The sequence below is a fragment of the Chiloscyllium plagiosum genome, chromosome 1, assembly GCF_004010195.1.
Source record: "Chiloscyllium plagiosum isolate BGI_BamShark_2017 chromosome 1, ASM401019v2, whole genome shotgun sequence".
Lineage (NCBI taxonomy): Eukaryota > Metazoa > Chordata > Chondrichthyes > Orectolobiformes > Hemiscylliidae > Chiloscyllium > Chiloscyllium plagiosum.
The window spans coordinates 5857013-5883628 of NC_057710.1; the positions used below are offsets into that span (position 1 = coordinate 5857013).

At 41.6% G+C, this 26616-nt stretch overlaps 1 protein-coding gene across 4 annotated transcripts in view; it reads right to left on the reverse strand.

Annotated features, from left to right (window-relative positions):
• The window catches only part of exoc6b (exocyst complex component 6B), a 652306-nt gene that overhangs the window by 105499 nt on the left and 520191 nt on the right, over positions 1-26616 (reverse strand). For all 4 annotated transcript variants that reach the window (XM_043690482.1, XM_043690394.1, XM_043690575.1 and 1 more), the window contains exon 19: positions 23803-23944. In XM_043690482.1, coding sequence (XP_043546417.1) covers positions 23803-23944 — 142 coding nt within the window. The remainder of the gene's footprint in view (positions 1-23802; positions 23945-26616) is intronic.

Sequence of the window (26616 nt, forward strand, 5' to 3'; positions counted from 1 at the left end):
ATGAGATTTTATTTTTCTGAATAACCTTTCACCTTGCACCTATTAAATGCCTTCTGAAAATCTAAATATATCTACTGATTCCGTTATCCACAACTCATGTTACCTTCTCAGAAAGTTCCAAAAGATTGGTCAAATATAATTTCCCTTTCACAAAACATTGGTGACTGTGCTTGATTACCTTGAACTTACCCAAGTGCCCAGAATAATTTCTTTAATAATACTTCCAGCATTTTCCATTGAACAGACATTAAGCTAACTGGACTGTAGTTTCTGCTTTTTGTCCCCCTCACATTTTAAATAAAGGCATTACATTCGCCAGCTTCCATTCTAATGGAATTGTTCCTGAAACATGAGAACTTTGAAAATTTAAAACTCGCGCATCAACTAACTCACAAAGTATTTATTTTAAGATCCTAGGATGAAGGCCATCAGGACTCAGACACTTATGAAAGTAATTGCATAAATATCCTCCATTGGTGTGGGGCAGTGTCAGAAAAGTGGAGAATTATAACTGTTACATCTTTGTTCAAACAAATTACAGGAATTTGCCAGTTAACCTCAATGGCGGGAAAATATTCAGAACTGCTAATTAGGGATAATATTAACAGACATTTGAATAAGTATGAACAAACAACAGCTATCATGGTTTTGTTAAAGACAAATTGTATTTAACTAAGGCGATTGAGCTTTTTAAAGTGGGAATAGTGAGTTAAAGAGGATAATGAAGTTGATGTGTTGAATGTAGAATTCCAAAAGGCATTTGATAAAAAAAACATAATAACAGGCCAGCCAGCAATGTGGAATAAAAAGAATAGCAGCAGCATCGATACAAGTTTCGATGGGCAATAGGAAACAGAGACTAGAGGTGAATGGTACCCAGCAGAGTTCTTCAGGATTCAGTAATAGGTAATGCTCTCCAGCATTGACTTCTGAAGTTACTGCCATGCACAGATGAGAAAAGATTAAGGGGAAACGTAGGTACTAAGATTTATAAGAAGATTTTCAGAAGGCATTTGATAGGTGATTTATATTCAATCTTCAGTCTGTGGACTGCTGCTGTTCGTGGGTGGCGGCTTGAGGGAGAACTGGAGATGGGCAATAAATGCTGGCCAGCCAGCAATGCCCACGTCCCACAAGTGAATAAAATAAATTTTCATAACTTAGACTTTTAGTACAGGGAGTGGGAATATAGGGCAGAATTTAAAATTTATAAGCTCGAAGGACTTATGGGGTGGGGGGGGGGGGGGGGGCAGTGATAGATTTCAACAGGACATGGTCAGATTGGAAGAATGGGTAATCAAGTAGCAAATGAAAGTTACTCTGGATAAGTGTGAAGTGTTACATTTTAGTCAGAAGAACTGGTACGACAATAGAAAATGAAGAATGCAATTCTGTATAGAAATTCGGGAATACATCACATGAATGACTGAAGTTGGAAGAACGAGTTGAAAGAACATTTAAAAGGGACTCAGGACCTTGAATTACATAAATAAGAGCACAGGTTGGATTTTATGGGATGCCACAGTCCTGCCCCTCAATATCCCCAACCCTAAACCACTCACAATCCTGATGCTGCTTGACAGTAATTTACTGGTGAGGGCAGTGTTTCTTATTTTAAGACAATAGTTCTGTCCGTTTCTTGAAGGAGATCCCATCTTGCATAGAAACAATTGGACAATCTGCCAGGTGGGAGCAGTGACCACTGCTGGAACCACAGGGCAGAACTACTACATTGAGAGGTCCGTTACAAGAAAGAAGGAAATCTTTTATTTATGCGACACCTTTCACAACCTTGGGAACAAAGTGCTTCATAGCCAATGAAGCATTTTCATTGTGTTGTCACTGTTATAATGTAGGAAACACCACAGCCTAATGTCCTCTACAGAAGCAAGTTGCTGTTCTTATGTGGTTTGGTCTACATATGACTCCAGGCTGACAGCAATATGGTTGCAATTGCAATGGGCCAGCTACGGTCACATCCCAAGAATGAATAATTTAAAAAGCCAATTTGCACACAGCAAGCTTCCTCAAACGGCAGTGACATAATGAGTCAAAAAGTGTGGTGGTGGAAAAGCACAGCTGGTCAGGCAGCATCCGAGGAGCAGGAGAGTTGAATTTTCAAGTATAAGCTCTTCATTAGGAATGTCTTTCCAAACAGCACCCTGGGAACTTTTACTCTGCGGTCAGGTGATTTAGTATCTCATCTCAAAAGACTGCACCTCTTGACTGTTCAGCATCCTCTCAGTAATACACTGTCAGTGTGGATTCTCTGCTCAGATCTCTGGAGTGGGACTTGAACATTGGACCTTCTGACTGGGAAGTCTAAATGTTGCTAAGTTAGCCACTTTTTTTTATTAACTCATGGGATATGGGCAACACTGGCTGGGCCAGCATTTATTCCCTGTCCCCTAGTTGCCCTTGTGAAGGTGGTGGTAAGCTATCTTCTTGAATCACTCCATATGCTATAGGTTGACCCACAATACTGTTAAGGAGGGATTTCCAGGATAGTGACAAAACAACAGTGAAGGAACAGTAATTTTTTCCAAGTCAGGATGGTGAGTGGCTTGGAGGAGAGCTTGAAGATGGTGGTGTTCCATTGTATCTGCTGCCTTGTCCTTTGTGATGGAAGTGTAGTGGAGGTGCAGTGGACAGTGAAGAAGGTTACCTCAGAGTACAACGGGATCTTGATCAGATGGGCCAATGGGCCGATGAGTGCCAGATGGAGTTTAATTTAGATAAATGCAAGGGACTGCATTTTAGCAAGGCAAATCAGTGCAGGACTTATACAATGGCAAAGTCCTGGGGAGTGTTGCTGAACAAAGAGACTTTGGAGTGTAAGTTCATAGTTCCTTGAAAGTTGAGTCGCAGGTAGTTAGGACAGTGAAGAAGGCGTTTTGTATACTTGCCTTTATTGGTCAGTGCATTGAGTATAGGAGTTGGGAGGTCATGTTGCGGCTGTACAGGACATTGATTAGATCAAGCTGGAAATTTTTGTTGCAAACGTTTTGTCCCCTGTCTAGGTGACATCCTCAGTGCTTGGGAGCCTCCTGTGAAGCGCTTCACAGGAGGCTCCCAAGCACTGAGGATGTCACCTAGACAGGGGACGAAACGTTTGCAACAAAAATTTCCAGCTCGGCGAACAGAACCACAACAACGAGCACTCGAGCTACAAATCTTCACCCAAACTTTGAATTGATTAGACCACTCTACAGTGTGCAATTCCGATCTGCCTGCTATAGGAATGATGTTGTGAAATTTGGAAGGGTTTCAGAAAAGATTTACAAGGATGTTGCAAGGGTTGGAGGGTTTGTGCTACAGGGAGAGGCTGAATAAGCTAGGGGCTCATTTGCTCTGGAGCATCAGAGATTTAGGGGTGACTTTTTACAGTTACGTGAAATCATGAGGAGCATGGATAGGGTGAATATCCAAGGTCCGGGATGGGGGAGTCCAAAACTAGAGGGCATTGGTTTAAGGTGAGAGAAGAAAGATTGAGAAGGGACTTAAAGGGCAACTTTTCGCACAGAGCGTGGTGCGTGTATGGAACGAGATGCCAGAAGAAGTGGTGGAGTCTGGTACAATTACAACATTTAAAAGGTATCTGGATGGGTATATGAATAGGAAGGGTTAAGGGGGATATGGGCCAAGTGGCAAATGGGACTAGATTAATTTAGGATATCTGGTTGGCATGGACGAGTTGAACCAAAGGTCTGTTTTTGTGTGTACATCTCTATGACTCTAAGTGTTCATAGGTTTGGAGGGTGCTGTCTGAGGACCTTTGGTGAACTTCTGCAATGTCACAGTATACTTGTAATACAAAGAAAGAGTGAGACATGAGAAAACACTGAACTGTCCCAGTTGGTGTAGGGAATCAAAATTGGTTGACGATAGAATGACTTAACAGTTAAAGGTTAGGCACAGGAAGTAAATCATTGGTGTTAACTTGGCAGGAGAAAGTATGTTGACTGTAGAACTGCATGAAAGTATAAGGGAGGAAGCAGAGCCAACACACAGTATGGTGGAGGTGAAATAAACACAGAGAATGCTCAGCAGGTCAGCAACATCTGCAAAGAAATGAAATCAGGGTTAATGTTTTGATGCTGGTATGAGTGTTCTTCAGACCAGGAGAAGATGTATGGATACAACAAGTGCTTTCAGGAGGGGAAAGGCTTGTTGCAAGAAAAGGAAATCGTAAAGATAAAATTTGAGGGTTTTTCTTTTCTGGTGTAAGAGTTGTTGAAACACCAAAGATTTGCTTTGCATCTTGCCCACATTGTAGAACAGTGATCCTCATTCGGCTGTTGGACTTGTGTTTTTCAAATGGATTAGAAACAGCAGTAGTGCTTCCTAAGTGACTCATTCTCTCTTTTTTTTATTCACTACCAATCAGTACCAGATTTACATTCGATACATTGCCATGACTAGCCTTCCACAGGCTTATTTGCCAAACTAATGATTCCCTATTTAGTCTAACCCTGGAGGATAAAGGATAAGTAATTGCAGTCTTAAGAGCCCCAGATAGTTCCAAATGGAGCTTGTTACCCAAGTACGATAAACTGAACAGTGATTTTTCATGAGTTTCTGGTGAGTTTATAGAACTAAGGAGACTTAATAACCATTAGGAGGATATTTATCTCAATACAAGGACCAGCTGTCTGGAATACAGATAGCAGGAGCTCTCTTTTTTCTCATTAAAGTCAATCTTCCTAATTTGTGCCTGTCCTGAACAGGTTGAAATTTATCAAAATGCTTTAAAAACTGCAGTAGATGCTGACACACAAGTTTTAGGAAAGGAAGTGGGGGAAAGGGAGAACTATTACTTTTTTCACTGAACACAGGAGAGCAAAATCACAAAAAAACCCTTATTAATTCTGCAACTAATGCTCCCCATTACATCATAAACACAACCCCAACAAAAGGGTATTTTACTCGAGAACGAAGCCACTTTGTGTGAGTGTCCCCATTCTTAGCTTCCAAACACTAGGGATGACAGTGAAAAATAGCAGGGTTAAGGCACCGCGATCAATCTCAATTACAGTGACTGTAATGTGAACGGAGTCTCTCTGGGCGGGAGAGGTCACCTGCCCTTGGTGCTCAGGTTAGGAGGCACCTGCTATTCAGTGTCTGCAAACCCTGCCATTCTCAAGGCTTCTGTCTTATTTCTCTCACACAACCTCTCCCCCGAAACCACCCCTAACCCTTCTCCAAAAACAGGGTCGGGTTCTCTCTCTCTCTATTCATACTTCGGACACAATAATTCAAGACATTCCAAATCAACAGTGCATTAGCTTTTCATCTCTTCAGCTCTCTCTTTTTCGCCTGCCCTGTTGCAATGCAGCAGACAGCCAATGCAATGCTGAGCCGCTGCGCTGTGAGCCTTACTGAGAGCCGCAAACTATGCCCAACCTGACGGTTTAAGGGTAGAGGCACTATTTGTAAACTACTTTAACTCCAATTTACAAATTAGGAAGGTGCAGTGACCATGCACTAAGCTACTGGTATAGCCCATGGCATCAAGGAGCTCGAGGGGGAAGAGGCAGAAGTGGAAAGAGAAAGTGAGATAGGGCTGGGTTGGTTTTTCTTTCAAAAGAGTTAGAAATAGATAAATAGAAGGTTTGCATTTATTTTGCACCCTTCATGCTCTCAGGACATTCCAGAGTGCTTTAGAATCATTTAAAATGCAGTAATTGTTGTAATGCAGGAAATGTGGCAGCCAATTCGCTGCACTGCAAGTTTGCAAAAACAGCAATATGATAAATAATGACATTATCTCTTTTTGCCATTGGTGTAAATTAGAGTCATAGAGTCATTGAGCTATACAACAAGGAAACAGGCCCTTCAGTCCAACTTGTCCATGCTGACCAAATATCCTTAACTAATCTCGTCCCATATGCCAGCATTTGGCCCATATCCCTCTAACCCATCCCAATCATGTACATCCAGATACCTTTAAATGTTGTAATTCTACCAGCCTCCACCACTTCCTCTGGCAACTGATTCTACACACACACACCACCTTCTGCGAGAAAAAGTTGCTCCTTAGGTCCCTTTTAAATCTTTTCCTTCTCAATTCTGAACTCCTCCACCCTGGTGAAAAGACTTGGCTATTCACCCTATCCATACCCCTCATGACTTTATAAACCTTTATAACATCTCCCTCAGCCTCCGATGCTAGCCCCAGCCTATTCAGCCTCTCCCTATAGTTCAAATCCTCAACCTTGGCCTCATCCTTGTAAATCTTTTCTGAACCCTTTCAAAGGCCAATCTTCCATCTATGGAATCCATTTACCAGGCCCGCTGTCAAGGAAAGGCTGCCAGCAGTCCCAAAGATTCATTCCACCCTGGTAATATTTTTCTACAACCTCTACCATCGGGGAGAAGGTACAGAATCCTGAACACATACACCGGCCGGTTTTGAAACAGTTTTTACCCTACTGTTAGAATACTGAATGGACTCACAAACTCTTAACATTGGCCTGAACCTGTGTTTTTGTTTTTGCCACTGTTTACCCTATTAGTTACTTATCTATGCTACTTAACTCTGTGATCTGCCTGTATTGCTCACAAAACAAAGCTTTTGTGACAATAAATTCAATTCAATTCAATTTTCACAACATCCTTCCCGTAGCAGCAAGACCAGAATTGTATGCAGTATTCCAAAAGTAGCCTAACCAATGTTCTGCACAGTCGCAACTTGACCTCCCAACTTCCACACTCAATGCACTGATCAATAAAACCAAGAGTATCAAATGCCCTCTCCACTACCATCTCTACCTGCAACTTTACTTTCAAGGAATTAAGGCACAAGTTAATAGCTTGGATGACAGAGTAGTGGTAGTGTCAACAGATTAGGCCGAGGCTGAAACTCTGAAGAACACAGGTTCAAATTCCACCACAAATACTGATAGAATTTATATTCAATTAATAAACCTGGAATTAAAACACTGATCTGATGGTGACTGGAGAACTAGCCAGAACTGGCTCAAAGGTAGAAGACAGGGGGTGGTTGTGGAGGGTTGTTTTTCAGACTGGAGGCCTGTGACCAGTGGAATGTCACAAGAATCGGTGCTGGGCCCTCTACTTTTTGTCATTTACATAAATGATTTGGATGCGAGCATAAGAGGTACTGTTAGTAAGTTTGCAGATGACACCAAAATTGGAGATGTAGTGGACAGCGAAGAGGGTTATCTCCAATTACAACAGGATCTTGATCAGATGGGCCAATGGGCTGAGAAGTAGCAGATGGAGTTTAATTCAGATAAATGCAAGGTGCTGCATTTTGGGAAAGCAAATCTTAGCAGTTTTTATACATTTCATGGTAAGGTCCTAGGGAGTGTTGCTGAACAAAGAGACCTTGGAGTGCAGGTTCATAGCTCCTTGAAGGTGGAGTCGCAGGTAGATAAGATAATGAAGAAGGTGTTTGGTATGCTTTCCTTTATTGGTCAGAGTATTGAGTACAGGAGTTGGGAGGTCATGTTGCGGCTGTACAGGACATTGGTTAGGCCATGTTGGAATATTGCATGCAATTCTGGTCTCCTTCCTATGGGAAAGATGTTGTGAAACTTGAAATGGTTCAGAAAAGATTTATAAGGATATTGCCAGAGTTGGAGGATTTGAGCTATCGGGAGAGGCTGAACAGGCTCGGGCTGCTTTCCTTGGAAAGTCGGAGGCTGAGGGGTGACCTTATAGAGGTTTACAGAATTATGAAGGGCATGGATAGGGTAAATAGACAAAGTCTTTTCCCTGAGGTCGGGAAGTCCAGAACTAGAGGGTTTAGGGTGAGAGGGGAAAGACATAAAAGAGACTTAAGGGGCAACTTTTTCATGCAGAGGGTGGTACGTGTATGGAATGAGCTGCCAGAGGATGTGGTGGAGGCTGGTACAATTGCAACATTTAAGAGGCATTTGGATGGGTATATGAATAGGAAGGGTTTGGAGGGATATGGGCCAGGTGCTGGCAGGTGGGACTAGATTGTGTTGGAATATCTGGTCACCATGGACGGGTTGGACCAAAGGATCTGTTTCCATGCTGTAATCTCTATGACTCAATAAGTCGGGTGAGGTACGTGAGAGGGAGGTTTGATGTGTTACAACTCAATTCAGTGTTAATCTGGAATCAAAATATTTTACAGCTATAGTGTACAATCCATCCTCAGACAATTTATTTTAGCATTAGCAATTCCAAAATCAGGACTAAAGCGTGTGCAAAGTCATGGCCTCATTCTGTTTGGGAGCAGTGTTGAAGAATTCCTAAAAGTGAATCCTCAAGTAAGACAGTGTGAAAAACAAACGTCCATTAAGAATAAGCAGAGGCAGGCTTTAAGAAATTGAATTTAATAAAAAAATTCATGGGTTGTTAATTATGCTTATTTATTATGTTTATGATTATATTTATTGCCACGGCTAAGCCGGCATTCTTTGTCCATCCTCAATTGCCTTTGAGAAGTTTGCAGTGAGCTATCTTCTTCAACTGGTGCAGTCCATGTGCTGTAGGTACACACACAGTGCTGTTAAGGAAGAGAGTTCACGGATTTTGACTAAGCAATTATGATGGAACAATGAGGAATATATGTTAGGATGGTGTGTGGCTCAGAAAGGAACAGGGTTGTGGGTTTAGGTGGTAACGAGTCCTGGTAAGTTGCTACAGTGCATCTGTACTACATACATCTGTGATACTTACTGTACTCACAGTACGTCAGTGGTGGAGGGACAGAATTCTTAATGCAGTGGGGATGGAGCTATAATCTAATGGGCTGTTTTGTCCACGATGGTGTCAAGCTTCTGACTGGAGCGGCACTTATTTGGGTAAATGGGCAGTATTCCAGCACACTCTTGACTTGTGCCATGTAGACAGTGGTCAGGCTTTGGGGAGTGAGGAGGTGAGTTCATCATTGCAGAACTTCCAGCCTTTGACCTGCTCTTGTAGCCACACGGCTTGTGCAGCCTCTGGTCAACGGTAACCACTAGAATGTTAATAAGATTGGAATCGGTAATGTAGTGCCATTGAATGTTAAGGGATGATGTTTAGATTCTGCCTTGATGGAGATGACTATTAGCTGCTACGTGTATGCATGAATGCCACTCGCCACTTAACAGCCCAGGCCTAAATGCTGTTGAGATCTTGCTGCATATACACACACAAACTCTTTTAATTCCACATGTTGGCTCTAATGTTCTTTTGGGAGTTTACTAGTGCAGTTGGTGAGGTTTTAAATTCATTTGACAGAGGGTTGGGGTTTGGAGTAGAGGTACAGCAGAGGTGATGTAGAAGGACAAAGTCAAGCTGAAAAGCTGTGGGAATCTAGTCTGGAATCAGCTACTTGCTGGAAAATCCACATCAGAGCAATGGAAGACATTCAAAAAGGCACTTGTGAAAGTGCAGGGTCAAAGGGGAATGGTGGTACCAACAAATACTGAGAACCCCACATATCAAGAATATAATAGCATATACATAAAGGATTGGATAAAGAAAACAAAGGAAGCTTATGGCAGATACCAGGGGCTCAAAACAGCAGATGTCCTACAGGAGTATAGAAAGTGCAGGGTGTTACTTAGAAATCAAAGTGATGAAGAAAGGACATGAAAATCATTGTTGGTAACACTAAGGAAAATTGAAAGGCATTTTAAAAGTCAATGAGGGGCAAGAAAATAACCATGTAAAGAGTAGGGCCCATTAAGGACCAAAGAAGCAAGAGATGTAGCTGAGCTTTTAAATGAGTACTTTACATCTGTATTCACAATAAAGATGGACAGTGGTAGTTCAGATATAAGGGAGGGGAAATGTGATATATTTGAACGAATTAGCTTTGAGAGAGAGAGAGAAAGTATTAACAGTTCTAGCTGGCTTGAAAGTGGATAAATCCCCAGGCCCCAGACAAGATAATCAAATTTTAGAATCATACAGTACAATAGAGGCCCTTCAAGTCTGTACCACCAAAGATACACGACAATCTGTGCTCGTTTCATTATCCCACACTAGGCCCATAGCCTTGATGTATTCCAGGCTATTGTAGAAGGCAAGGGAGGAGATTGCACAGGCTCTGTTGTTAATTTTCAGATTTTGTCTGGCCACAGGAAGGGTGTCAGAGGCCTCATAGACAGCTGATACAGTACCATTATTCAATAATGGTGTTAAGGATAAACCAGGAAATTTCAGACCAGTGGGTTCAACATCTGTGGTAGGGAAATCTTTGGAAATCATTCTGAAACAGAATTAATCTCCACTTGGAGAGGCAAGAATAGTCTGCAAAGCTTTGTTGGCAGGAAATTATGACTAACAAATTTGTTTGAAATTTTCAAAGTGATGACCAGGTGTGTAGATGAGGATAGTACAGTTGATGTAGTCTGTGTGGACTTCAGTAAGGCGTTTGACAAGGTCTCGCATGGCAGACTGGTTAAGAAGCTAAGAGTCCATGGGATCCAGGGCAATTTGGCTAACTGGGTCCAAAGTTTGCTTAGTGGCAGAAGCCAGAGGGTGATGGTTAAACTCAAAACCAGTGTCCAGTGGCAGGGTTCTACGATGGGTCCCTTGCTGTTTGTATGTATACTAATAACTGAAACAAGAATGTAGGAGGCATGATCACTAAGTTCATAAATTACATGAAAATTGGTGGTGTGGTAAATAGTGAGGAGGAAAGCTTTAAACTAGAGGATGAAACAAACGGGCTGAACAGTGGCAAACAGAATTTAATCCTGAAAAGTGTGAAGTGATATGTTTTGAGAGAGCTAACAAGGGAGTACATGTTGAATGATTGGGGACCCTAGGAAGTACAGCCGATCAGAGTGACTTTGAAGGCAACAGTATGGGTAGATAATATGATTAAGGCAGCATTTATGATATTTGTCTTTACTGAGTACAAAAGCAAGGAGGTTTTATAACATTAGTTAGGCCACAGATGGAGTACTGTGTCACCACATTATAGAAAGGATGTGATTGCACTGGAGAGTGTGCAGTGGAGATTGACCAGTTTGTTGTCTGGGCTGGTGTAATTCTGTTATGAAGAGAGACTAGTAAGGCTGGGGTTGTTATCCTTAGGGTAGTGAAGATGAAGATGTGACCTGATTGAGGTGTACAAAGTTTTAAGAGGCACAGACAAGGTAGATAGGGGGTAACATTTCCCATTAGTAGAGGGAAAAATAACCAAGGCGCACAAGTTTAAGGTAGGAGGCAGGAGGTTTAGACAGAATTTGAGGAAATACTTTTCATCCAGAGAATGGGTATCTAGAACTCACTGCTTAAAAGAGTAGTCGAGACAGGAACGCTCAAGACAGCTAACTAATACTTAGATGAAAAGCTTTAGCACACAAGAGTACAGACCAGGTACAGGAAAAAAGGATTTGAATAGAAAGATGCTTGATGATTGATGGTGACATGAGGGGACGAAGGGCCTTGTTCTGTGCTGTAAAACCTCTATGGCTCTTTGTATAGTAAGTGAATTCAAATCCCTACAGCTCCCTTAGTAGGATTTGAATCTGTGTTCCCTGCACATTGGACTGGGCCTGTGTTTTGCGATACAATGACATGGTCATTATGCATGGTCTCTGCATAGATATTTATGTAGTATATGCTTCACAGGAATAAATTGTAGGCAATAGTTTAGAGTGCAGAGGCATGTGCAGGGGCTGTGGAAAGAAATTGAATGGTTGGGTCAAATTCCTTACTTGAGAAATGGGTAAGTGGCTGTGGAAGGGGGATTAAATTTGTAGGAAGATGGAGTGGGGAGCTATGGTTAAACCTATGAAAGGGTTGGTTAAATGAAATCTATAGAAAAAAAATCATATGATAGGCTGAACAGCCTTTTCTTCAATGTTCTGCTGTGCTCTATTGGAAGCAGATGTTAATGAAAATCTTTCATAGGATTGGGGAAAGGAGTGGTGCAAAAGATGGGAAGTTGCAAATGCTATAATAAGGGACCTGAAAATTGAAAATATTATTACAATCTTTGGAAAAGGTCAGAGGTACAATGTTGGGAATTATAGGCCTCTTTCCCTTGACATCTAAGAAGGGAAGCACAGTTGTGTATTATAAAGGAAGCAATTCAAGTCCATTAAACAGCAGTAAGGCTATAAATCCTGGCCACCATGGCTTCATAAGAGGTGAGCTATGTCTAACAAGTTAAGCAGAGCTCTGAGGATATAACAGAATTGGTAGATGATGGTAATTAATATGGCTGAAAGCATTTCATTAAATTCTTTGCAAAAGACTTGTGGTTAAAATGAAAGCTCATGGGAGAAGAAAACTGGGTCATAAATTGGAAGAGTGGTGATCAGTGATCATGTTTAAGAAATGGTCTGGCAACCTTTCTTCAGTTCTAATTGAAGGATACAGGCTATGACTAATTCTATTCTAAATTTTGCTCTAAATTTTGCCTTGTAAGTTCCAAAAGCATTAAGCATCCTAAACGGTTTCTTCTATTCATTTTCAGGATGTGAGCGTTGTTGCAAAGTTTGACATGCATTGCCATTGAGAAAGTGCTTGTCAGCTGCCTTCCTGAATGGCTGCAACTCATGACATCCACAATGCTGTCAGGGAAAGATTTCCATGACCAAAACAGAAGTTGCTGGAAAAAGCTCAGTAGGTCTGAGCATCTCAAGAGAAATCAGAGTTGACGTTTCCGGTCCAGTGACCCTTCCTCAGAATCCTTCCGTTAACTCTAATTCTTCGCAGATACTGCCTGGCCTGCTGAACTTTTCCAGCAACTTCTGTTTTTGTTTCTGAGTTACAATATCTGCAGTTCTTTTGATTTTTTAAAGAAGTTTTCCATGACATTATCCTAGTGAAAATGAAGGAATAGTGATTTATTTTCAAGATGGGATAGTGCTTGATTTGCAGGGGAACTCTCAGGCAATGCTTTCCCTATGTGCTGTACTCATTCTTCTTCCTCTGTCTCACTTTAACTTTGTTAAAAAGCTAACAAATTTCATACTTCATATAACATTTTATAAATTCCTACTTTGGAAATAGAACCAGTCTGACTGAAGATTAGGATGCAGACAGACTCTAACCTCACACCTTTAACGCACTATCTGAGCTGAGATTTTTTTTCTGAAAACCTTAAGTTATCTCGAGAATGTGACTTAAAAGAAATCCTGGGATTTACATATTAATGAACCGAAACCTGCAACCCATTCTAAAAGATGAAAGACTTAACAGCAATCTAGGTTTGTTCGATATATCATTTCAGTTGTATGACCCTGTAATCTTTTGCTATAAATTCTGTGTCTTATGATCCTGCTCCACAGCTACCCGACGAAGGAGCAGCGCTCCGAAAGCTAATGCCTCCGAATAAACCTGTTGGACAATAACCTGGTGTTGTGTGATTTTTAACTTTGCCCACCCCAGTCCAACAACGGCACCTCCAAATCATCACTTGTTCTTCCCCAGGGTTTTCTCACATCCCTTGGCCTCCCCTTCCTCTATAGACCTCAAAACCAAAGGCTGCTCATTTCAGTTTTGTTGGTTTCATCTTCCCTTCAATTTCTTTCAATCTTTGGCAATTGCAGCACAATTACCAACTATGTTTCTTAATAAATGGGAAACAAAACAGCTATCAGGAGCAGAGTGCTACAAGAATTGTGCTTAGGAACTCCCTTCACTCCTGTTAAATCATGTAGCATTCGTGACAGGATATCTCCAGATGGGGACTGCACCTTCGAAAAGCTAAAGAACTTAACCATGAGGAGTGATATCAGAAACATGTTTATACATCATGAATAATGGAAGTTTGGAACTCTCTCTCTCTCCTAAGGCTGTCATACTGATGAGACGTCATACAATGAGGTGTCAAAAGCTGGACTGATGAATCACAAAAGTCAGACTATGCAGAAAAAATCTAACATAATAGACATGGGATAAAAATAAGTTGATACTAAAATCTGATTTTGGAATTAGATGATTGGCTACTTATTCATAATGTTGCTCCTTTTTATTTTATTCACTTGTGGTTGCTGGTTGGCAAGCTTGACCCTAGTTGCCCCTAAGATGATGGTGGTGAGCTGTTTCTTGATCAGTTCATTTGCTGTAGATTGATCCACAATGCCTTTTGGGAGATAATTCCAAGATTTTGACCCAGTATTAGTGAAGGAACAGCAATATGTTTTAAGTCAGAATGGTGAGAGGCTTGGAGGAGAACTTGCAGGTGATGGTGTTCCCTTGAACTTGCGACCATTGTCCTTCTAGATGGAATTGGTCATGGTTTTGGAAGATACTGTCTTTTGCTGAATTTCTGCAGTGCATGTGTAGACAGTATACACTGCTACACTGAGTGTTGGGGTGAAGGGAGTGGATGCCTGTGGGTGTGATGTCAATCAAGTAGGCTGTTTTGTCCTGGATAGTGTCAAACTTGGAGTTGCACTCATCCAGGCAAGTGGGGAATATTTCATCACATTCCTGACTTGTGTCTTGTAGATGGTGGACAGGGTTTAGGGATGTAGGTGAGCTATTTGCCGTAGTGTTGTCAGCCTCTGAGCTGCTTTGGTAGCTACTGTATTTATATGGCTAATCCAGATGAGTTTCTAGTTAATGGTAACCTCCAGTATGTTGATAATGGGGGATTCAGGGATGTTAAATTACTATTAATGTTCCAGAGACCTGGAAAAATACTTTGGTGACACAAGTTCAAATCCAACCACAGAAGGTGGAGAAATTTAAATTCAATTAATTAACAATTAAATCTGATATATAAAGCTGGTCTCATTCATGATCATAATCCAGCCAAGCTTACCTGATCTGGCCTACATGTGATGACACATGACCACCAATCTAGCTGACTCTTAACCATTCTTGACATAGTCTAACAAGCTATGAAGTAAAAAAAATCATGTCTCTTTACTAACAGCTCCTGAACATGAGTATAAAGAACTATGTCATGATGGTCAAGAGTGTGGTGCATCATTCCTGAATGACATCATTCCTGATGAAGGGCTTATGCCCAAAACATTGATTCTGCTGCTCTTTGAATGCTGCCTGACCTCCTGTTCTTTTCCAGAACCACACTCTCGACTCTTATCTCAGCATCTACAGTCCTCACTTTCTCTATGTCATGATGGTGTCAGAATGAAATGGAACTAGGACCTCCACATTTAGAATCTCAGACAGCATCTGCCTGCTCTCTCTGGTGAAAGGTATTAACAGACCCACTAGACAATTTCCAGTAGCCAGATATTACAAGCTCAACTGGGTTGACACAATTGTTAACAATGAGGAAATTAGATTAGATTCCCTACAGTGTGGAGACAGCCCTTCAACCCAACAAGTCCACACCAACCCTCCAAAGAGTAACTCACCCAGACTTATTTCCCGGTATCTACCCCTGACTAATGCACCTTACACTATGGGCAATTTAGCATGACCAATTCACAGGCCTGCACACCTTTTGGAATGTGGAAGGAAACCAGAGGAAACCCATGCAGACACGGGGAGAATGTGCAAACTCCACACAGACAGTCGCCCAAGGCTGAAATCGAACCCAGATCCTTGGAGCTGTGAGGCAGCAGTGCTAACCACTGAGCCACCATGCTGAATTAACTTCATTTGGAATAAAGGATCTCCACTGTTCCATCTTTTCAAGTCCACATACTTTTGGTGGCAAAAACAGGGAGGCAGATTACCTGAATTAAGATAATTTGGGATTGGAGGATGTGCACCAAGACCTGGATATCCTTGTACACCAGTCGCTGAAAGGAAGCATGCAGTGAAAAAGACAACTTCACAGCAAGAGGATTCTAGTATAGGAGCTGCAACTGTACAGGGCCTCAGTGTGACTGCACCTAGAGCATTCAGTGCTGTTTTGGTTTCCTTATCTGAGGAAGGATGTTTTGACTATGGAGGGAGCACAACAAAGCTTTACCAGCTGATTCTTGGGATGGCAGGACAGACGTTTGAAAAGAGACTGGAAACCAAAGTTTAGATCAGAGTGGTGCTGGAAAAGCACAGCAGGTCAGGCAGCATCCGAGGAGCAGGAAAATCGACATTGCGGGCAAAAGCCCTTACTGATGAAGAATGCTACCTGACCTGCTGTGCTTTTCCAGCACAACTCTGATCTAAACTCTGGAGTCACATGTAGAACAAACCAGCTGAGGAAGACAGATTTCCTTCCCAGAAGGACATTAGAAAGCCAGATGGGTTTTTTCAATAATCGACAATGGTTTCATGGTCATCAATAGATTCATAATTCCAGACATTTTTAAATGAATTCAAATTTCAGCATGTGCCATGGCTGGATTTGAATCAGAGACCCCAGAACATTAGTTGCGTTTCTGGAAATATAGTTTGCGATAATACCACTAGGTCATTACTTCCCTGAATCAAACAGGAAGGATGTTTCTGAAGACCAGGAAATCCAGAACCAGGGATCACAGTCTAACAATAATGGGTAAGCCATTTAGGACTGAGATGAGGAGAAATATCAGAGAGTGGTGGACTGTTGAACTTGCTGCCACAGACTGCTGTTGAGGTCAAAATGTTGAATGTTTGCACAAAGGAGTTAGATATTGGCTGTAGGGATTAAAGGGTATGGGGTGAAAGAAGGAACAGGGTACCAAGTTGGATGATCAACTTTCATTGTGATTTATGGTGGAATAGGCTTGAAGGGCCAAGTGGCCTACCCCTACTCATATTTTCTATTTGTCTATCTAATTGAGTTAAATTATGGTCGTAGTATCAAGTTTGAGGTGGTATGAGATAACCAGCCCAACTTGCCAAAATTGCTTTGCCTATTTTTACTTAAAACAGAATCAGACAGATGATATCATTACCAAAACTTCTGGATAGGGAAACTTTACATTCATAAATAGCTAATACACATCAGCACTGCTACAACATGGCAGTATCAAAATTTGCTTTAAACATTAAAAGATGTATCTTTTAAAGACTGGCAGACTCACATTAGTGATGTATTTACAGATGAGGAGTAAAATTTCCTCCACGCTGTCACCATCAAACACTCCCAGGACAGGGTCGGCACGCGGTTAGATACAGAGTAAAGGTTCCTCCCCATTGTCCTCATCAAACACTCCCAGGACAAGCATAGCAAGGGGTTAGGTACAGAGCAATGTTCCCTCCATATTGTTTAAAATTACCAGGGTCGGTACATAACAGGATTAGATACACAGTAAAGCTCCCTCTGTATCATCCCATTAAATACTTGCAGTGAAGATATAGCACAGATTAGATACTGCGTATAACTCCCACATCAGTCTCTCTTCAATACTCACAGAATAGCTGCAATATGGGTTAGATACAGAATAAAGCTCCATCTTCAATTCTTATCAAACAACTTTATCATATGTACATACAGATTCAATACAAAGTAGAGCTTATAGTCTATTGTAAGCAGAATAACACATAATGCATTAGGGTGGTATTTCCTCCTCTCTGATTCTGAGACCGACAACCCAACTAGATCTCAATATATACTGTCAAGACTGTCTTGATCTTACAACATAAGCAATAGGGAGGGTCATTTTTTTTCCAATCTGTACCAGCATCAAACCCCGGTCTTAGAAATGAAAGAACAGGCAGTTCTCCATTTTATGGACGCCTGACTTATGAATGCTTATACTCACAAACGTGATCTCATACAGGTGCATAATTTTAAACATGCAAAAGTTTCTTATCTTTAAGGATGGCTCCTTTATATTGTCCTGCACGGTGTTCTGAATTGCTCACAGATCAACTTACGAAATGACTCCAGAACAGCACCCACTCACAACGCACAATGTGCGTATAATACAGGATTACTCCAATCATAAAAAAAGAATGCTGGCTTGATGGAGATAAAGTTACTGGGTAACAGTGTGAGGGAGCTGGATGAGCAATAGCATAGGCAGTCAGTAATGCAAGGTGTTGGTTGGGAGAGATGACTGTACCATGAAATTAGCTATGAGGGTTTAATCAGCTTTTTATTTACTTACATTTCTGACTTTGTGTATCACTAAGGCTAATACTTATTGTCCAAACCGTGGTGCTATAGGAAGAAGGTAGTAGACCTTGTCACCAAATTGCTGGAACAATTGATGTAACTTCCTGATCGACAAAAATAAATAGTTGGGTATTTAACGACAATCCGACAGCTTGGTACTCGCTTTTACTGAGACAACTTTTTACAGTCAGACATACTTTCAAAATAAATTCAAATTCTCCAACAGCCGTGGTGTGTGTAAGCTCTCAGTCTTTGGATTATTAGTTGAGGTGATTGGGTTACTAGTAATGTAATGATAACAATACCTATATTTATGACATCCGTGTAGATTAATCTGTAACACAGGGCTGCAGGCTGGAGGGGTTACTGAGCTGGTGGGAAGAAGCTGCATTAATAAGTCTGGAGGAAAAGCAATCCATGTTATTTGAGAGATTGTAACTAACATCAATTCAGTCTCCTTGCCTTTAGCCTTCGCAGGAACAATTCCTAGTGATGGTCCCTGGGAGCAACCAAAAGTAAAGGGTGGGAGAGCTCTACCAATCTGATCAGCTGGCTTAGCAGAAACCTTCCTGCTCACCTTTTTACTCTGTGGGGACCACAGTTCATTGCATTGTCTCCTCCTGCGCTCCAGGGGATGGGGAAGAAACCAGGTATATGCAAACTAGTTAGCAATTACCCTTACTGACTGAGGTATTCTGGACTTAAAACCCATAAATACTTCCTTTAGACTGTTTGTTTCTTTTTATTAATGAGGCAGAACCATGGCGGGATCCCAAACCATGTGCCCACTCCTCACCTTAAAGGTTAACATTTGTCTATTAAACATAATGGTATAATCATACATCAACAAGCTGAACCACTGTTCCTCTAATCATCATGTTCATCTTTATGAATCCACTAATTCGCTTTTACAAGATGCGGCTGAAAAGAGTCTTGTGTTTTTGCTCTCGCACTCGAACACTTTTACAAGAGTGTGCCAGGGTTGAAACGTCCGCTCAGTACCTTGTAAACTACAACTTTATTATTCAGCATGTGGCTTTTCTGTTTGGCTTTGTATAAAATAGAATACAATATAACATATGCAGTCTGTTGGGGGAAAACCTTGCTGGCTGGCTTTCTGCTCCTCTTGCAGTACAAGCTATTGTCCCACCCTTATAACCAGCAGTCCATGAGACCTGTGTAGGGTCCAAGAGGAGTGAAGCAGGAGACTCAGTAATTCCCCCAGATAACTGAGGTTCGCACAGGACATACAGATCTTTTATTTGATTATTTCACACTATCTCCCCATCTCTCCTTTTTTCCTTCATAATCTTAATGAGGACAGGATGTGGGAAAGGGAGAGAACAGGACTCTTTCCCTCGGCTTTGCAATTGCAAGTGATGTAGAGGGAAAGTATAGTGCTGTCCAAAACTTAACTAGAGAATCACTTGCAATGGCTTCTTTTTATGTTCCAGCATCATTATCTCTTGTGTTGCCCAATGATCTATCCCTGGCTTCCTACTTCTCATTTATATGCTTTTCTTTGTTGACAATTCCTGAACTCCTAGTGATTGTTGCACCCATTTATTTCTTCTCTCAGCTCCTCCAATACTGTCAAGTTATCAGATGGCTTATCCATCATCCATTCACATGTATGAGCAGATCTTTCCTCCAACATAATATAGGAATGTCATAAGCCGTTGCTTTTGCACTCCAATCAAAACTTCATTCCCTAGCTACTGACCTTATTGTTCTGCATGGCAACAATCTGAGATTAATCCAGTTTGTTTGCAACTTTGATGTCACATTTGATCCTGAAATGAACTCGCCACCTCATTCTGATGTCATCACTAAGACTGCTTCTTTCCACCTCTAACATTATTCAACTTTATGTCTGACCCATTTGTATTTGTTATTTCTGGACATGACTATTCTCACATATTCCTGGGCTGGCCTCCCAAATTCTACTTTTCATGAATTTATATCGTCCAAAACGCTTGCCCGTGTCCTACCTTGCAGCAAGTCTCCAAATTACTTTCAAGAAAGAATTCGATAGAGCTCTTAAGGATAGTGGAATCAAGGGTTATGGCGATAAGACAGGAACAGGATAATGATTGTGGATGATCAGCCATGATCATAATGAATTGGTGGTGCTGGCTTGAAGGGCAGAATGGTCTACTCCTGCACCTATTGTCTATTATTTATCAAGCAAGCTTGATGTTGAGCTAAGAAGTACATTTTATAACAGTTGAGTCAGGATTTGGACCAGGAAGTTGAACTTCACTGCTGTCATACCTGGTCACACTAACGTACACTGGATCCTGGTTAAGAGTCTTGATTTTAAGATTCTGTCCTTGCTGTCAAATTCATCCATGGTACTGCTCTCACTATCTCTGTGACATCCTCCAACTCTACAATACCCCTCTGAGATACCTGGACTCCTATAATTTTGGCCTCTTGTGGAGTTCTCAGTTAAAACAGTACCACCATTGGTGGCTGGGCCTTCGGTTGCCTAGGTCCCCACCCCTACCTTGCTTTTCTCATTCTGTAAATGCATTTCTTTAACCAAGCCTTTGATCTTCTGACATAATATCTCCTTATGCAGCCCTGTGTTATAACTTATTTTATATTATTCCTGTGAATCATCCAAGGACGTTTCATGTCATCAAAGCTGCTATATAAATCTATGTTTTTGTATATATATCTATGCAATATAAAGCTGCTATATAAATCTATGATTCATGGAGTAATCCAGAGGCCTGCAATTCATATCCCCCCATAGTATGCGCATTCAAATTCCACCCCAACTAAAAATTTGAATTCAGTTAAAAAGAAATTAGTAAATAACAAGCTGACCTCTATCAAAGTGACCACAAAGTTGTCAGGTTGTCATAAAAACCCCAAATGGTACAATGATGTTGTTTGGAGGAGGTACTTGTCATCCTTACTGAGGCTGAGCCTGTGTGATTCCAGTCCCTCATCAACTATCCTCTGAAGTGCTCCAGTACAAATATTATGCTGATCAAGGGTAACCAGGGATTGGTGAGAAATACCAGCCTTGCTAACAACGTGCATTTATATTGAATTATTTGAAATATTTGAGCTTCCATATTAAAATAAGTATTTCACTGTGTGATCCCATATATAAAATTTAATTAGACTGAACGACTTTCTTTTGAAATTTTGGTGATTTGGGCTGAGGGATCAATATCGGCCAGGAGAAAACTGGTACAAAACTTTATAACTCAGAATTGCCAGTTTTTCACGAAAGACACCCCAAATTATTTATCAAACATGCTCGATGCTGACCGAAGAGCATCTACAAGTACATTTTACAACAGTTGGGTCAGGATTTGGACCAGGACGTTGAACGTCACTACTATTTCACCACCACCACAAAATAAAAGCTGCAGTGGCCCCCCCAACTACTGCAGGAAGAACTTGGAAAATGAGACTCTTAAAGGACATAATTGGACCACCCAGTCTGCTCCAGCTCTGCGTTTATAGCTGTATCCTTCTTTATATCCCTGTAGCCTTAAAAAATACATTTCTCAAATATTGACCCTTCTCGCTATTTCTTTAAAAAAATGCTCTTAATCAGGAAGTAAGCTAACCTTTATAAATAACTGGTTAGGCTTCAGCTAGAGCGAATGTTTAATTTTGGGCACCAAATTTTCGAAAGGATGTCAAGGCTTTGGAAAGGGGACAGAGGACTATATTCACTGGAGTTTGGAAGAATGAGTGGGGCAATCTCATAGAAACCTATAAGATTCTAACAGGACTCGCAGGAAGGATGTTTCCAATGATCAGGAAGTCTCGAACCTAGGGTCACAGTCTAATAAGGGTAGCGAGTTGGCCATTTAGGACAGAGATGAGGAGAAGTGTCTTTACCTAGTGAGTCTGTGGAATTTCCTGACACGAAAAGTGGTTGAGGCGAAAACATTGAATGTTTTTCAAAATCAGTTAGACACAGTTCTAACTATAGGCTAAAGGGATCAAAGGGTAAGGGGAGAAAGCAGGAACAGGGTACTGAGTTAATCATATTGATTAATGGAGCAGGCTTGAATGGCTAAATGGGCTACACCTGCTCCAGTTTTCTGTGTTCCTAAGTTCAGGAGATTTAGATAGAATGATACTAGGGATGAGGATTCAGTTAATGTGGAAATGCTGGAAAAACTAGGCGAAATGATTGAGGTGTTCAAAAACATAACTTGTTTGATAAGAGTAAATAAGGAGAAGCTGTTTCCAGTGGTAGGAAGGTTGGTAGCCAGAGAACACAGATTTCACGGACTGGCAAGACAACCACAGCCAAGGTGAGGTTTGTTTATTTTAACGAAACAAGTTGTTTTGATCTGTAAAGCACTGTCTGGAAGAGTGGTGGAAATAGATTCGATACCATCCGTAAAAAAAGGTAATTGAATAAATATTTGGAAGAGAAATACTTTCAGGGCTATTAGATCAGGGAGGGGGAATGGGACTAACTGGAATACTCAACCACACATCGAACACAACCATGGCAGGCCGAATGGCCTCTTTCTATGATTCCAAGATCTGATTCCATCACAATCCCTGGTCAGGTACTCTCACACAGTGACTTCCTTCAGAATTAGATTAGATTAGATTAGATTACAGTGTGGAAACAGGCCCTTCGGCCCAACAAGTCCACACCGACCCGCCGAAGCGAAACCCACCCATACCCCTACATTTACCCCTTATCTAACACGACGGGCAATTTAGCATGGCCAATTCACCTGACCCTGCACATCTTTGTGACTGTGGGAGGAAACCGGAGCACCCGGAGGAAACCCACGCAGACACGGGGAGAACGTGCAAACTCCACACAGTCAGTCGCCTGAGGCGGGAATTGAACCCGGGTCTCTGGCGCTGTGAGGCAGCAGTGCTAACCACTGTGCCACCGTGCCGCCCACCAAGTGAGCACACAACTGGCCTATACTACAAGAGTCTGCTCGAAAATAAGTCTGCATATCTAAATATAAAGAAAGAAAGAATTGTATATCTGTAGCACCATTGATATGGTCTGAATATCTCAAAGGGCTTCACAGCCAATGAAGTAACGTTGAAATGGCTACTATTGGAATGTAGGAAATGTAGTAACAAATTTGCACACAGCAACCTCCCACTACCAACATGGTGATAATGAAAGATTATTGGGTTTAAATGATTGTTGAGGAATAAATATTGGTCACAGGGGTGAATTTATCAGGGCTTATCACCAATGGATCCTTTATTAAAAATCGCCAGGTTATAGTTCAACAGGTTTATCCGGACTATAACCTGGTGCTGTGTAATTTTTAACTTTGTCCACCTCAGTCCAACAGCGGCAGATCCACATCCTGGAACCTTTATGTACACCTGAGGTGGCTAATTTGGTTTAATGTTTCATCTGAATGATGGCAACTCGGAAAGAGCAGCACAAACACACAGACGGAGTTCCTTGAGCCATTTCCCCCAATTTTTGGGCAGTTGAGTTACAGATTGCCATTACTCTTCACGTGAGGAAGCAGCCTCTGATATCAAGTGCTCTTGACTATTCCTGATTTTCTTCAGCTCACCCCTCATTCCACCACCATCACCCATCTGCTTCCCAGTGGCAGCCATGCTTTCACCTGCAGTGGACTTAAGCTTTGAAATATCTCCCCTTAATCTTTCTGCTTCTCTCTCATTTCCTGATTCCTTTTGCACTTAAAATCTATCTTTGACCAAACTTTTGGACAGCTATATCCAATTTTTGACTGATTACTTACCTGTGATGTGTCTCGGGACCTTCTTCCACGTTAAAGGCAAGATACAAATGCAAGATACCGTAGAAACAATTCAATAGTATATGCTTGAGAATAGGGGAAAATCTGCAATAAATGGAAGAAAATATCACTTTGGTCACTTACGCTCACACTCTTCAATGTCCATGTTGAACTGTTTTAAGGCTCCCATGGTGATCTGCTTGACTTCAGTGTCCAGCAGCAACTGTAGCAGAGATGTAGAGAGGTGTTTGCAGGCAGACATGCAGGCTGTCTGAGCTACTTTGCCCTGAGAAATCAACCAAAAACCCCCGTCAGATATTAAATCATCAATTTTCCAAGATTAAATGAACAAATAGAAAGGCCGTTTCTTGAATGAATAATAACCTAATGGCTGTTTGACAGAAAGACAGGAACTAACCCAGCATTGACAGGCTGATGTATCTAGTGAGTAGGTCAAAGCTGCATGCTTTTGTGTTTGCTTCTCATTTTCAGTCAACACTGTGGGATAACTGCAATGCGAAGACAGTGTTAGTCTTTCACCTGCCGGCCTCTCCAACAACAAACCTCAGCTGTGCCTCCTCCTGGTGACACCTGGAAACAGAGCATCTTATAGGTCTAGGCTAAAACTTCGTAGATTGGCCACCACTCTATGTGTAGTTCCACCCTGGTACCCATCAACCAAATTTCCGTCTGTGGGTAAATGGCTTCACTGTGACATGGATACCATGTGTAAGGGAATAAACACTGACAAAAAATACTGGGCAGACCCCAAAGGTGGACTAATATCCAAGTATGTAATCTTTCTGGCTTGTATTCAACAGGTCAGGGAGATTCTGGTCTCTGGAACGCTGTCTCTATGTGCTTTGGTAACTACCCATTCAATAGATGCAAAACTTATCAGAAAAAGGCAAACTGCAAATGTAGGAGAAAGTGAGGACTGCAGATGCTGGAGATCAGAGCTGAAAAATGTGTTGCTGGAAAAGCACTGCAGGTCAAGCAGCATCCAAGGAGCAGGAGAATCGACGTTTCGTGAAGAAGGCTTATGCCCAAAACGTCGATTCTCCTGCTCCTTGGATGCTGCCTGACCTGCTACGCTTTTCCAGCAACACATTTTTCAAACTGCAAATGTAGATCATTTTAATGCTTTGAATGTTATAAAGGTGTTACACAGGAATTTTGGAACATAGTCAAGTCTGAGCAGCCAAGGTCTTTCATCAACACGTTTTTCCAGGCTTGTGCCCCAGGGAGTTAACACAAGCGAGGCATTATTAGATTAGATTAGATTCCCTATAGTGTGGAAAGAGGCCCTTCGGCCCAACCAGTCCACACCAACCCTCTGACGAGTAACCCACCCAGACCCATTTCCCTCTGACTAATGCACCTAACACTACGGGCAATTTAGCATGGGCAATTCACCTGACCTGCACATTTTTGGACTGTGGGAGGAAACCGGAGCACCCACACAGAGGAAACCCACACAGACACGGGGAGAATGTGCAAACTCCACACAGACAGTCGCCCAAGGCTGGAATCGAACCTGGGACCCTGGTGCTGTAGGGCAGCAGTGCTAACCACTGAGCCACCATGTTATGAGTGATCAGCCCAATTCAAATGGCAGAGACTACCCCCGACGCTTCATATGTACCTATACTCCAAGGCTATGGGGCATTAGAAAGTTAAAAGAGCAGTTAGATGAGGAGCATGATAGAATCCCCAAATCAGAACATCCAAAATTACTGAGAAATGTCAACATAAAGGTGGTCATGAACCATGATGCACAGCCATCATGCCTCAGATATCATGGTTTAGGGAAGATAAATGAGAATGGATGGAGGCTACTTGTGCTTCACTGCTACCATTTCCTACCCAGATAAAATCTGACAGTTCCATGACGGGACTGAACAAGTACACAGAAGGGAGAAGGGATGAAATAGAACCTACTTTGAGATTCCTCAGTCCATAGAAAGAAGAAGTGGAAAAATGCTGACTAGTTTGAGGTTAATGTCACAGAAATGGACCTGTCATTAAAACCAAGTAATTTGTTCTTATTAATTATAAAAGAGATCTGAGTGAGAAAACTTAACATACTACCTAAAGTAAGGACCAATAGAATACTTGGCAGGAGGCAATGATTATTGATTACAACCATGCCACAAGATGCAGATGTCCTTGGATACAGGTAATGCTCGGGGCACGTGGGAAGCCCTGGTAAAAAAGGTCTGAGTGCTGATGCTACACTGCCTGATCTCATTGAGCATGGGGAAACCGACATTCCTGCAACAAGTCTCTCGTGGAAGTTGGGGCTGTGCCTCCTGATATATATGATGCAAAGATTGTCCAAAAATAAGGGTGACCGCAGTGATTACAAAGCTGTAAAGGCATCTGGTACTTGCTCATGTTGCCATTGTCAGATTACAGTTTTGGCTGAACACATTTACCCCAACCCCAATATGATTTCAGAACTGGAAGCTCTACAATTGATATGATCTTCTCTGTCCAGGAGATTATTTTTTATTTGCTCAATGTGATGCACATTAGGCCAGCATTTTTTGCCCATCCCTAATTGCCCAGAGGGCAGTTAAGTGTCAACCACATTGCTGTGGGTCTGGAGTCACACGTTGGCCAGACCAGGTAATGATGACAGATTTCCTTCCCTAAAGAATGTTAGTGAACCAGACAGGTTTTTCTGACAATTAACAAAGGTTTTGTGGTCATCATTCGACCCTTAATTTCAGATTCCTATTGAATTCACCATCTGCCAAGGTTAGCATTTGAACCTAGGTCCCTAGAACGTTAGCTGAGTTTGTGGATTAATAGTTTATAATATCACCAGGCCATTGTCTCTCCAAGAAGATGCAGCAATTTAGAACACAGAACATAGAAAAGTACAACACTGTACAGGCCCTTCGGCCCTCTATTTGTGTGACCTTTTATCCTATTCTAAGATCAAACTAACCT